Source organism: Podarcis vaucheri (genome assembly GCF_965113315.1).
Source record: "Podarcis vaucheri genome assembly, chromosome: 3".
Lineage (NCBI taxonomy): Eukaryota > Metazoa > Chordata > Lepidosauria > Squamata > Lacertidae > Podarcis > Podarcis vaucheri.
The window spans coordinates 76,109,472-76,123,876 of NC_138761.1; the positions used below are offsets into that span (position 1 = coordinate 76,109,472).

Sequence of the window (14,405 nt, forward strand, 5' to 3'; positions counted from 1 at the left end):
CTGGAAAGTCTTCAAATAAACAAGTTTTTAGCAGGCATCTAAAACAGTATAATAAATGTTACTGTCTAAATAGTTGCTAACCATGTTGTTAAATAAGTTAATGTTTTAATTCCAAAAAAGTTATAATTCCAAAGAAGTCTGTAAATACATGTCAAATAAATGGGCTTCACAAGACTTTGTCGCCCAGTATTTAACGGCCTTCCTTGTACCAAACACATTCTTAAATTTTCCGTCTAACTTTTACGCCTTTCTAGATTACAGATTGACCAGAACTGGTTTCAGATGAGCGAATAAAGCACTGGTCAAATTGGATTGGATTTGTATGTGTCACATAACTATATACCTTTTCAGGCAGAATACGTTCAACTTGTTACTGAACTTCGAATGACAAGAGCCATTCAGCCTCAAATAAATGCATTTCTCCAAGGCTTCCATATGTTCATTCCAGCTTCTCTGATACAGTTATTTGATGAATATGAACTGGTAAGTAAAATGGTCCATCTAAGTCGTGTCAGATAGCATTCAGTGTGATAGAACAGCCATAATGTCTGTAATTGGATGGTATTGAAGCTATCTGGTTTCAGGATTGCATCCCGCCGTGTCGCTCAGCTGGTAGCAAGGCTTCTGTTAGCAGAATGGGGAAGAGAGCAGTGTTAATCTATTTCCCTCTGCTCGTGCACTGCAAGGTCCCCAGCCCCCTCACCTGATACTGCAGGGGGCTGGCATCAGCTGACTGACCATTGAAGAAAAACATGGCTCAGCATTTCACTTAATTTTGTTGGCGATGGGTACAGTGTTTTATGCAGCTTGGTTTTTCTTTAAACCCTCAAGATCTGGTTTAGTTCACGTGACTCTGAACTTCTGTATCCATTAATGAAAACATTTATTTGTTGCAATGCCCCCTATTTTGGATCATAGTAACAATATTTGAAATAGTATTGGAGCTCTTTTTTAAGAAAACAGCTTAAAATTGTATCAGATTAACACCAGCTGTTTTCAAATTAAAATTGCCTGGCAAATTCACCATTTTGGTTTGGTTATTTTCATTTTTTGAAGGAACTGCTGCTTTCAGGCATGCCGGAAATTGATGTCAGTGACTGGATCAAAAATACAGAATATACAAGTGGTTATGAAAGAGATGACACTGTTATTCAGGTAAGATCTCCATGAACTGGATATGGGCAATTAGATAACAATTGTGTATTTAAAAGACTAACTTCCGGGTTAAAATAGTATTGTGAGAATGATGCATAACCGAGTTATTTGAATCAAGCAGCTATTAATTTCCATAACTTAAAACATCAAATGTATAAGCTTGTCCATCTTTTGGCTCATGTACAGTCGAAAAAGAAACCAGCTTAGATTTTTTTAATATGTTTTCTTCATCTAGTGGTTTTGGGAAGTTGTAGAAGAACTGAGTCAGGAGGAGCGAGTATTGTTGTTGCAGTTTGTCACTGGGAGGTGAGTACCCTTTTGTAACATTTATTGGTAACATTTCAGATAGTCATTCATTGAGGATACTTTATAATACACAGAGTTGTGTCATCCAATTCATTTAGTCATATCCACTCAATGGCATATTGATTGTCAGGTCTGAAATGTCCACCATCTTACTTATATGCCAACATCATGGCTGATTAATCCTTGGTCAAGTGGTTGAAAATTTTCTGCCATCAACTTTTGTAACCCCCATGTATTAATTCTGCATCATATGCTTTTCTCTTTTTGGAGTTATTACCAATCCTGTTTCAACAAAACCAGGTTCTAGTTTTAGTATTCTGGCAACTGCATAAATGTGCTTTGGGGCCTCTTCCTTGAGGAACAACCAAAACATTAGGAAGAACTTCCTGACAGTAAGAGCTGTTCGACAGTGGAATTTGCTGCCAAGGAGCGTGGTGGAGTCTCCTTCTTTGGAGGTCTTTAAGCAGAGGCTTGACAACCATATGTCAGGAGTGCTCTGATGGTGTTTCCTGCTTGGCAGGGGGTTGGACTCGATGGCCCTTGTGGTCTCTTCCAACTCTATGATTCTATGAAATATTTGGTTGATAACATGCTTTTCACATAGCACTGAAATCCTCACCATGTCTGCTCAGACATAACTCCTGAGAGCCAGTGTGGTGTAGTGGTTAAGAGCGGTAGTCTCGTAACCTGGGGAACCGCTCCTCCACATGCAGCTGCTGGGTGACCTTGGGTCAGTCACACTTCTGTGAAGTCTCTCAGCCCCACTCATCTCACAGAGTGTTTGTTGTGGGGGAGGAAGGGAAAGGAGAATGTTAGCCGCTTTGAGACTCCTTTGGGTAGTGATAAAGCATGATATCAAATCCAAACTCTGTTTACTTTAATGAGGCTTATGCCCAGGTAAGTAATATTAGCGTTGCAGCCTATGTTACCTGCTCTTGTAGCAGTAAGAAAGGCCTTAAGAAACTTGTGAATTTTTTTCTAGACTTTGTGGCTGAAGTTGTTTCACTGCTGTTAATGGGGGAAACTGTTCTTTCAGTCTTTCCTCTTCTTGGTTTCTCTCCAACCCATAAAGCTCCATTTTTATTAATCCATATAACTCCTCTTCCTTTGGTTCAGTGGTCCACTTGCTAGCATGAAATCAAGCTTCACATTGTTGTTTTTGTTGGTATTACACAAGCTTATTCACATTTGATGGAAAAGACTACAACTGACTAAAGAGGCCAACCAGGTTTTAGCAGAGTGAGAAATCACTGGGCCTTGGAGCTGCTGAATGTAAAATAACTATTAGGGTTGCTAGGTGATATTGGAATGCATTATTACATTTCCCGTTTCTGATCTCCTCCTCTCCTGTTGCTTTATTAAGGAGCAACTATGAGATCTCTTAATGCAACTTCCTTTCTGTGGAATATAGCAGCAGGGGGCTGGAATTTTGTAGGTTGTTGTTGATTGCAGTTTTGTTGAGTGAGGGAAAAGAGTTAACCTCCCTTTCTTGCGATAGCCCTGGTTCTTATATACTTACACCCACCCCATGTAGAGTCTATTGGTGAAATCATGTATTTCACATATTGTCTTCTTGGGTCCTTGGTCTACTATAATTGCTTATAAAAAGCTATTTCTAAAACATGTTCTTTTGTTATGCATTTGGTATCTGAAATGTGTTAGGCATCTGTTTTCATTTAAGACAACAGGACCAAGAGATCAAAAAGGGGATTGTCATATTTCATGTTTCAAACATGAAATCTGATTAATGTTGAGCAAGCTTTCTGTGAGGTCATTAAATTGACTGTTTATAAAGCATATTTATGAATCTACTTATGAACAGTGAGTTATGACTTCATTATCGATGAGGAATGATGATACACCTCCTATCCTAAAAATATTCTAAGCTTCCACTACGCTGAATTTGTCTGTGAAGGGGTTTGGCTTATTTTCAGTATGAGCAAAATCCCATTTGTAAATCCTGTGTGTTGTGTGTGACAAGTCTTTCTTGATGTTTGTCAAGCCTGTCTTTCTGTAACCCATTTAAATTGCTTTCTAAAAGCTGTGTATGTGTGTGTTTAACTATGAATTGTGTCCAGATCTGCTATTAGCTGCTTGGCTCTCTCTGTTCAGCATCTGGATCACAAGTTTATCCTAAAACCTGAGTAAACATTTAGTGCCACTTGAGAGAGCAATCAAATTTCCTTTCGCAGCCAGAAACCATCAAATTAATTTTATTGATCTAAGATAATAACAATGATAGATTGATCTAAGATAATAACAATGATAGGTATTATTTTGCAGAAGTGTCCTAAGCATATCTTGTGCTTCTCTTTCTTTTAATTTTTGTTACGTCACATGTAATAAGAGTGTAATTCCACTGTGGATATAATAGTAGCATGGGGATGCATTTGACTTTAGAGTTTTAGAAGGCTGCTCTGTTTCATATACATTCTGGCATAAGTTTGCTTCCTCCCTATAAATGTCAGCAGAAGATATCCAGTAGCCTTTGGTTATTTAATACTCTTTGGGATTTTATTAGTACCAACTAATTGCCTAGTTGCAATGGTATTGTGGGTTTTTTCTTCAATATGGTGCTACAAACTCAAGTTTCCTTTTGCATAGCTACGTGTTAACAGTTGGTGCATTTAGCTATGAAGTGGAATTTTACAAAAAACACAACACCTTGATCAGTGACAGGTGAAAGAAACTGTTGTCTGTGTACCTGGCCAGGTGATTTGGCTTATGGTTTCATTCTCTCAGGCCCTCTGCCTGTTGCAACCCATCTATTAAACAACAGAAAAATCAAAACATAAGCTAATCTATATGTATAGTTGCAGATTTAGACTGTCTTTCAGAGGGGGAAAAACCTTCTCTTGGGTTTACTCTGATCTATGCTGAGTCATCGGGATTGTCTGGGCCCAGTAAACTGTGTGTGGATTGGCCCCTCAAACCGACCAGTGATGTGTTGAAAAGAATGACAATTTAAAACTAAAACAAGTGTCTCTGGATGAATTAGAATTGCAGATGGTTGTCTTACCAGCACTGTGGTTTGTAGCATGCCTAATTACCCTGGTTGTTTTTTTTAAAAGAAATAGTTTTACAGTGGGGAAGGGTTAGGGTTGGAGATGTGGGGCATGGAACAAAGGACCCATGGCTTAGTTTCCATAGCCCATCCTCTAGCAATGCCCTGCTGTTTGTACATGACTTCTAATGTATGAAATAGGAACCTGGTAGACCATTGAACGTCTACTACTAGGTCACAATGCAATCCAGTATGGGATGCTGCTGCTGCACCACCACCATGCAAATATGTGGTAAAAAATTTAAGAAAAGGGCACCCAAATGCTTGTTTGCATTAAAAGTGAAATGCTTAAGGATTATTATAATAGACCATTGCCTAATAATGCCCCCACCCAAGTGTGGGGACTCTTTCAGCATCTGTGTAGCCAGCAGAGAAAAAAAAGGAAGAATAGCTTTTGGAAGGTAACTGCTCTAGACAAAAATGGCATTAAAAGTTTGAAATAAGCAAGGCTTGTAGAACTGGGAAGGAGGAATCTTTGTCATAGTGGGAAAATTTTATTGGGTTATGCTGTAGAACAGGAACGGGAAAACTTTTCCCCTTCCATGTCAGGGCCCATATTCTCTAGAGGGTATTCTGTCAAGGGCTGAAATTGGCAGTGGGATGTCTTCTACCTCTTTCTTTCATTGCTCTACCCCTTTATTTCACTTCAGGTTTCCCCTATTTGCTTGAAAATTTTCATGAGTACCACAGGTTCCCTGGGCCTGTCTTAGAAAGTGTAAGGAGGTGTTTTAGAAAAGAAGCAAAAAACTCTCTCTCTCTCTCTCTCTCTCTCTCTCTCTCTCTCTCTCTCTCTCACACACACACACACACACACACACACACACACACACACCGCTTCAGCTCCTTATCATATTTCAGCATCATTCAGAACATATAAACTTGCGGAATATATTTTTGCTGGCGCTTCTCAAGAGAAGGAATGCTTGAATATGTTACTGTTTTAGAATGAATATATTGTGTGTGGTGAATTGGAGCTGTTTATTGGGAAAGGCTGTGGAGGTTATTTAAAGTGCCTGAAATAAAGGTTCAGAGAAGAGAGACTTTTATCCCAATTAGGAATGCACACACACATCCATATCCATAAAGGGATGCCAGAATGATGATGAAGCTGTAAAACCTTTTTCAAAGTGAACATCTTCCAAATGGGGATTAAACACGGCACATATGGCAACCAACTTTTTCTCAGATGCAACGTAAGCCAGGAAGGAATTGAAAAAGCAAATTCATGTGGATCATCTTTTTTAAAAACCTCATGATTGGAAGCAAGAAACCAGACAGATAGGAAATAAAAGCTTTTTATGACAACAGGTATAAAAGGGAGTGCCAAAGGAAAATGAGGAAAGCACAGATGATGCTTGGCTTCATTCTTTACTAAAAAAAGATACTTGTAGTGTATCCACAACTGAATTATTGCTTTCTGGCAGTATAACTAAAAGGGTAATCAAACAGACAAAACAGGAAGTTTTGGGACTAAATCATGTTCCGTTTGGAACTAAACTAAACCTTGCTGTATTGTTTTATTTCAGGTTTCATTTGAGTGTTTTCAAACATTTCATTTTGCTACTGTGTTGGATTGTATGTGTGTTGCCCTGGGCTCCCTTTGGGAGGATGGAAGGACCACAAACATAACAAATAAATGTTGGTTGTGCTGTGGGTTCTGATCCTGTCATTCTGTGCATATGGGACAGTGATGAAAAATAATCCTATGTTTTATCTGTGAGCCAACATTTGAAAAAGTGGCACAGACATGTTTTTAAATAAATACAAAACCCTTTGTGATGTGTCAGTAAAGGTAACATATCTAGGAGCCCTGGGCTCCTAGAGTGAATGATGTAAAGATACCATAATTAAAAGCATCTATGAGATACATCTGTACAGTGGTTCCTCGCAAGACGAATTCCTCGAAAGACGAAAAACGCGCAAGACGAAAGAGTTTTCCGTTTTTTCAGTCGTTCCGCAAGACAAATTTCCCTATGGGCTTGCTTTGCAAGACGAAACGTCTTGCGAGTTCTTGCGAGTTTGTTTCCTTTTTCTTAAAGCCGCTAAGCCGTTAATAGCCGCTAAGCCGCTAATAGCCGTGCTTCGCAATATGAAAAAGCCGCAAGACGAAGAGACTCGCGGAAAGGATTAATTTCGTCTTGTGAGGCACCACTGTAAAACTGAATATAGGAAAGGAATACCAGCTGCTGAAATTCCAGCTCTTGAAGAGTTTAGATATGAAATCGTTGCTGAACTTTGCTAAAATAAGTCATAGGAGGAGAAAACTGCAGGATGCCTAATGCAACATCTTTCTTAAAAGAAGACTTTGTTGATGATTAAGGGTGAAATATTTCTAAATATTTCTTGTGAGGAAAACAAATACCCAGTTTTTATGTTTAATTCTGTATGCTCCTAAACGCATCTATGAGGTGAAAATGAAATCCACTTTCAGTCCTGCCTTGTGAACTCTCTTGCAAAGTCTATTGCTTTGCTGATATGGATGCGTTTTTTAAAAGCAAGCTCATGTTAAAATTTAGTTTTGAAACCTGGAAATCTTGCATTCCAGTTTCTATTTCATGTGAAACCTTTGCATTGGATACTGGTTAGTACTTCACTTTGGGGGTATTTTAATGTCTTATTTGTTTGTTTGCAGTGATATAACAGGATGCTTAGCTAACTTTCATAGTTCCGCTGGAAGCTAAAATGCGAATTTTAGCTCTGTACAAAACCGAGGCCTTTGCATAGGAAATTATTAGGAATTGTTGACTGGTTTTAGTATAATGAGGGAATGATAATAGGTTGACCTGCATATGATAAGGAACACAGGGTTGCCCGCAAAAAATAGCAATCTCTGTAAGGTTCCCTCTCCTGGGACATTATGTTCCCCACCCCCACATTCCTGAAGGCTACTGAGAAATACAGTTACACATTAGTTTGACATCAGGTTGCTATTTTTGCCTCGACTAAAGATGTACTCAGGCATTTGCTCTAATTAATTGGGGATCCTAATTTCACAGAGGACTCTACTCATGTTCAAGCGCTTTGCACATCTCCTTTTTTAAAAAAGGGGAAAGTTAGGAACTGAGTTGAGGCAGTGGGGGCCCAATGAATGTAGGACATATGGGGCAGGGCTTCTGCATATGACCTTGCCTCCGTCCTAACTTTGAGCACCCTTCTGCGCACCTTTCTGTCTAGTTCTCCTCTTAGCGGCCTTGATCCAGGCTAGTCTTCCCCAGTTTGGTGCCCTGCTGATGCTACAACTCTCTGTCTCCAGCCATTTTTTTTGGGGGGGGCAGCAGTTTGGGAAGGCCGACCCACACACTGTAACTTGTACTGCAGAAACAGGATGCAATTGGCAGAATTTTAATACATACTGATAGTATATCTAACATGCATACTCATAACTGCAGTAAATAATTTTTTAACACGAATTTTAATGCCTTATTTGTGTTTCTAGTTCCAGGGTGCCCCATGGTGGCTTCGCCCACATAATGGGTGGTAGTGGATTGCAAAATTTCACAATTGCTGCTGTGCCATATACCCCAAATCTTCTACCAACATCAAGCACATGGTAGGTTAAATAGCCTCATTTAAATGCATTGAGAACATCCCTTTGTTTTTCATTTGTTTTCCTTTTGTTGAGAGGGGCAAGAATTCTTCAAGATCAGAATTATATCTTCGTATAAGCTCATCAGAGAAATGCCTCTGGTCAGTATCATTAGCCAAAGCAGATCTGGTTGTTCTAGTCATAAGCTATAGGTGTTTCAATTATTTCTTCCACACTGTTGAAGAAAGAAATCAAACTTGTTGTATAGTTTTAATGGGCAGCAGTACAATCTCACTAAAGGATACTTCATGTTAAATTGCTATATTGCTTTTCTTTTTCTTTTAAGCTAAGAGAAATTTCTTTCCCCCCACCTGGCGAACATCTGAATACTAAGGGGGACTGCAATGCAGCAGTGCGTTTTCTCCCTGTAAACTTCATTTTCAAGGCTTTCGGATCTGAATGCAGATTTGAGAGTGCGGTGTTTAGCGTTGATTATCTTGTGCAAGACAAATGTTTCCCTCCAGATTGCATATTCTTAAAGGGATGCTTTCCTCTTTCGTTTTAGTATCAACATGCTGAAGCTGCCCGAGTACCCCCAAAAAGAGATCCTTAAGGACAGGCTTCTTGTGGCGTTACACTGCGGAAGCTACGGTTATACGATGGCATAATGAAGTCAGACAACCCCTCTGATTACCGATGTGGAATTCAGAGTGGCAGAAGTCAATAAGAAGATGATGTTGGCTGGAAAACAACTTGATTTCGCAGTCCGTGAGCGGGATTGACTTCCATTGCAATTTATCCAGTTTTCCCTCTTCCTGTATCTCATCCTGATCTTGAGATAGCTGTTTCATGGTATACCGAGTACATTCTCGCTTCAGTTTTTAAATGGGAGTTCTGTATTAAGCATGTCATACTTTTCCCTTTCATCTCTCAAATATGAGGTTTCCCCCATTATGATTCTGCCTGCTCTTTATCAGATCTTTCAACTTGGTGCTTTCCCTCCTACTCAAAGGCCAATTACTCATGAGGGCTGCAATCTGGTATACACTTGGTGGGTCAGGATTTCTCAGACGTGGCCACCAGGAACTTTCAATGCTGCCACTCAGTCACTAGTTTGCGCCATAGATTTGTATTGGATATTCACTTCCTGTGGCCTTGTCTATGGGTCACAGTTAAAGGGCAGTTTGAGAGCCAATGCATTAAGCCCAATCTATTTCATTGAAATAAAAATAATAAGCACCGGGGGAACTGGTGCAAAATCTCAGCCGCTGCCTTTGACCATGCATTATCTTGCATGGGAAAAAAAATGCCATTTATTTATTTTTCTCTAGGGAGCATTGTACAGAAAGTTCAAAAAACTATGATGCAAAATACCAAATCTGATGTATTTTTTGTTCTGTTTACCTTAATGAAACTGTCACAAAAAACGTTTTTTTAGCTTTATAGTATTTTAATACCGATCTAAACATTTTTAAAAGTCTGTTCTGTTGTCAGCAAAGAAGTTTAACTTCTGGAGGGGGGGGGATATAATTTATATTCTACACTTCAGATGTACAACACTATTCAAGCACCACTGAAGCGTCAGTGACTTCATGCCCCTCCAGAGTTTGTATATATTTTAAAGGAATGAATCCTTTTATTTGGACAATACATTTCTCAGGCCTGAGCTGTGTGAAAAGTATGCATTAAAGTTAAATATTTTATTGTAACTTACTACTGATTGGTCATGTTTGTGAGTCTGTCCATGCTTATTTAGATGCTCTTCAAAGTTTCATATCTGCTTCTTTAAATAAACAGACAGGTTTTGAGTAGTTTCTATAGCAGAGCACAAAATAAATAAAGGCCTAGGACCTAACAAGTGTTTGACACCTTTCTCCTGACATCTTATACATATTAACCAGGAAGCACATTCCCTTTGAGTCAGTGGAATTTACTTTCCAATAAATGACTTGGGGTATAAATGGTGCTGTTAAGTCAGGACTTTGGGGCAGGTGACCAAGACTGCACTTGGAAGAATGAGTAGGATGGTTCTCAAGTACAGTCGTACCTCCGCTTATGTAACCCTCTGGTTATGTAAACTTTGGGATGCGCGCCCGGCAAACCCAGAAGTATTTTACCGGGTTTCGCCCTGCACGCATCTTTTAGATCTGAAAGCTTTGCATCTAATTTGCAAAAGCACTAAAGAATGACTCATGTTCTACATGCCATATCGAGAATCAAGGCTTGGATAGAGCGACAATAAACTTTGGTGGGTGTTTCTTTTACAACATATCAGTTGCATTGTTACTACAGTGGTACCTCGGGTTACATACGCTTCAGGTTACATACGCCTCAGGTTACAGCCTCCGCTAACCCAGAAATATTACCTCGGGTTAAGAATTTTGCTTCAGGATGAGAGCAGAAATCGCACACCAGTGGCGCAGCGGCAGCAGGAGGCCCCATTAGCTAAAGTGGTGCTTCAGGTTAAGAACAGCTTCAGGTTAAGAACAGACCTCCAGAACGAATTAAGTTCTTAACCCGAGGTACCACTGTACTGTTGTTAGAAAAATCTAGTATATATAAAAAAAGAGCAAGTGTGTGAGAGAAATAACCAGTAAAGCCCTCTGGAAAGAGTTCTGAAACTGGGAGTCATTCCAGATTATGGCTCAAGTCAGTGTGACTTGGATATCATGCAGTGCATATTCCCAAAGGAGGCAATTCCCACACACAGATCACACCCATTTTTAGGCAATACATTCAAATTCCAGTAAGGTCTCCATTGCACGTTATCTTCTGAGCACAGAAGCCACCCCTGCAGCATGGTTCCTTCCTTTGCTGTGAAGGTTAAATCTGACAGCCTGGCCAGCATGAAAAAGATCTCACACTGGGTTTCCTCCCCATACGAACACACTCTGTCTTCAGGTTAAGTGATGCTGACATGGGGAAGAGCTCCAGGATAAATGATGCTGGCTTGGGTGTGCTACTCCAATGTGGCCCACAGCTTCTTGCGCAGTGTAGGAAAAAGCTGCTCTACATACGGCAGCTCACATCTGTGGTGTCAAATGCAAAAATCTACGTCTTTACACCCCCAGCCTGCAAAATATATCACCCCCCAAATTCTTGTTTGAAATCTAGCCTGCTGTGGCATTTCTATAATATTTTAATGGATACCTGGTGGGCTCTGTGGGAACGAGACCTGGGCTGCTTTGCCCACCTCAGCTTTAAGTACTTGTGACATCCGGTGGCGAGAGTTCAATGGTTGAGTTTTCTAGAGAGCACGGCTATTCATCAGGATTATTAGGATTCTCTGGGGATAGCTTCAGTATACTGATTGTCTTTGACACATCAGTTTGCTTAGATTAAAAGAAAATTGCTACTGTCTGGTTGAATTTTAAACACTTCAGAGAGAGAGAAAAGAACTCTAGAACTGTTTGGGCATATAGCGCACCCTTCCAAAAGTATCGGGAGGTGGAAAGAAAACCGACTGAACAGTAATACCTGATAACCACTCGGTGTAAATTTGTGGGTGTACAGAGTTGTGCAAATATTTCAGCGCTGTTTATTTGTAAGAATGTATTTCAATAATCTGTTCCATAGTCTGCGGCAGCTTTATTGATTTTGATATCTAATCTCTTATCACCCCAATAGTTTGATGTGGACAGAAATGTCTTAAATAAGCCTTGGATAAAAGATGTTATGCATTAGATCAGCTACTTCATATGGAAACAAACTAAAAGTAGCCCTGTTTTTGTTTTGAGCCAGCCGTGCCCCCCTAAAAAAGGCCTTGGGAGAAATATGGAGTATGGTCCTTCAGATGTTTTTGTCTACCACTACTTACTCCTGCTTTCTGCCGATGCACTTCTAGCCCCTGAGACGCAGTTCAGACCCAGTGTAAGGTTTCTTACACCTCTGACCAACTCATGTTTAAAGATGTGTCTCATTAATAGATTCAGTGTTAAGAGCCAGTGTCTGGTGCAGTGCCAGGGAGTGCCTGGGAAACCAGGGTTCAAATCCCCACTCGCCTATGAAGCTCCTTGGGTGACCTTGGGCCAGTCACTTCCCCACAGCTTAACCCTACCTTCCGGGCATTAAATGAGGAAGGGGAGAACCATGCACGGCACTTTTTGTGTAAAACAAAACACTTACGAATTCAAGGCAGAATGACACAGGTATGAATGGTTGGTTCAGAAGTACTAAGCTTCTTAAGACTGGGGTGCAGGTTAAAACACTCTTTCCCAGCCCTGAGTCCTCACAGACCACAACCCTCACCATCCTCAGCCAGCATGGCCAGTGGTCAGGGATGATGGGAGTTGTAGTCTAAGCTTCAGGAAGCCTGGGGCTTAAAGAAAGCAAGGGCTGTATGAAACTGCAGCATGGAAGTGTCCATAGCCAACAAGACGATCTCAGCAATTACTCCCAGGACCATCCGTCAATGCAGAATAGGTAGCCCCTATTGACTCTATGTCCTCTCTATCATACAGAGCAACACTATTCTCGCCACATCCTTTCCTACCATTTCTATAGTTTGTATCAATGGAAGTGTATGTTGTTATGTGCGTTTCCCTATTCCACGATGAACATAATTTTCTGCTTGAAGTGGGCTTTGGGTATGTGTCAAGCAGGATGACATCACATCCCACTTTTCCATTATCACACATTCCTCTGAATAGGAAAAAGAACTTAATATGCAGTTTCCCATTTCCACAGCAGCATGTGTTGTCCACCATATCTAGCTTCACTCGAGATGTATCTTCATTCTACCATATGTATAAATATTTACAGTGAGCCTTTGTAGTAGAACAGTGCGGGGAGGGGGCTGTTAATTGGGTGATCTAATTGAGGTTTGAATTTACACGTTAGAAACTCAGGGAGCAAAGTAGGCGTGGGAACCCATGGCACTCCCGTTGTTGCTGAATGCCCAGCAGCCTCCTTCAAAATGACACATGGTCTGGGATGAGTTGCAGGTTCTCCACCCTGGAGGATAAACAGGAATAGAGATCACAGACTCAAGATGGTAATTGAAATAAATCTGTTGCCTAATTGCTGTACAATGCTTCATTCAAAACATATCTATAAGAAGACTATCTTCTTACTGAAGATAAAGATATTCTGACCTTTGAAGCAAAACAGCAACAGAAAGCAATTTAAGATAGCATATAGTACTTAGAAAATGATGCGGATTAAGAATGGCATAAGGCTGGCATTATAATTGCATTGGCAAAGCAATCAAGGTGGTTGGAATGACAATCTTCAGCTTACCCTTTTTTATTCTCTAATTGAAGATTTGGCCCCCTATCGCTCTGCAGTCCACCACGAAACACCTTTTACCACAGGCTCATTACTTAACTAGGCAAACCCATGTAAGTTGTAGACCGTGGGTGCCCATAATCTAACTAGAGAAGAGTGTAACTGGGATCCTTGCTTACCTGGCATTTATTCAACTTTGAAACATTCCTATTTTGACAGTGTTATGATTCCATATTTGCAAAACAATCTTGTATTCTTTTTCTGCACTTTAGCATCTTATCATGCTGATTATGTTTTTCAAGATGCCATTATGACTGCCACTGAGAGCCAGCAAAAAGTTCCAGGCGCTCTGCACAAAACAGCACAGAGCTGTATTTTTCTATCCTTGTCATCAACATTGGTCCATCATGGTGACTTGCTGAAGTTGATGGTTCCTAAGACTTACCAGGGATGGCCATGATTTGAAGGAAGGATCTATTTTGACTTCTTTAGTGTACCTCAAATTCAAAGCCCTAAGCTCAAAAACTTGGCAGTCAACAAATGTTGCTTGTTTTAATTTATTAAGTTTAAGTGGATAATGGGCGTAGTATTATTATTAAAATATTGCACAGGTTCTTGTGGTACAATAAAAACAATTTGCACTGATAACCAAAAGTCACAGGTTATCATTATCAAAAGCAGCTGGAAATAATATTGGTGTATTAACTGCAACTGCCTTATAATGTGGAAATGTATGACTTTATAATCAGTTGCCATATTTTGTCCCAATACTGTAATTTGTATTGGTATAACATTACATTAATTATAGCTCTTCAACTCTGTATGGTCATAAATAGTATAAAAGAGAGACTAGATTTAGTTCAGATTTATTAGCAAGGGATCCTTCTGTCACTAGACAACAAAAGGCAAGAAGCTACAAAAGAGTAATAGAATTCTGAAATCTCTTACTATTACCACTATTACTGTTAATAATGATTATTAAAAATATTCTCTGAGTGGCTTACAAGAAAGGCAATGCTAAAACACAATATAGAATAATTTAAATTAATAGTAAGTAAAAAAGTATTGAGAATAAACTCATTATTAGTAGACTTGTGTCTCTGTAATGAATGACAGGGAGAACATTTA

General features: G+C 39.8%; 1 protein-coding gene across 3 annotated transcripts in view; it reads left to right on the forward strand.

The window, feature by feature from the left end:
• Positions 1-9,760, forward strand: part of HACE1 (HECT domain and ankyrin repeat containing E3 ubiquitin protein ligase 1) — a 36,325-nt gene extending 26,565 nt beyond the window's left edge. For all 3 annotated transcript variants that reach the window (XM_082216613.1, XM_082216614.1, XM_082216615.1), the window contains 5 exons: positions 352-483; positions 1,057-1,155; positions 1,391-1,461; positions 7,962-8,075; positions 8,617-9,760. In XM_082216613.1, the coding sequence (XP_082072739.1) occupies positions 352-483; positions 1,057-1,155; positions 1,391-1,461; positions 7,962-8,075; positions 8,617-8,719 (519 nt within the window). In that variant the 3' untranslated portion in view covers positions 8,720-9,760. The remainder of the gene's footprint in view (positions 1-351; positions 484-1,056; positions 1,156-1,390; positions 1,462-7,961; positions 8,076-8,616) is intronic.
• Positions 9,761-14,405: the final 4,645 nt, after the last annotated feature.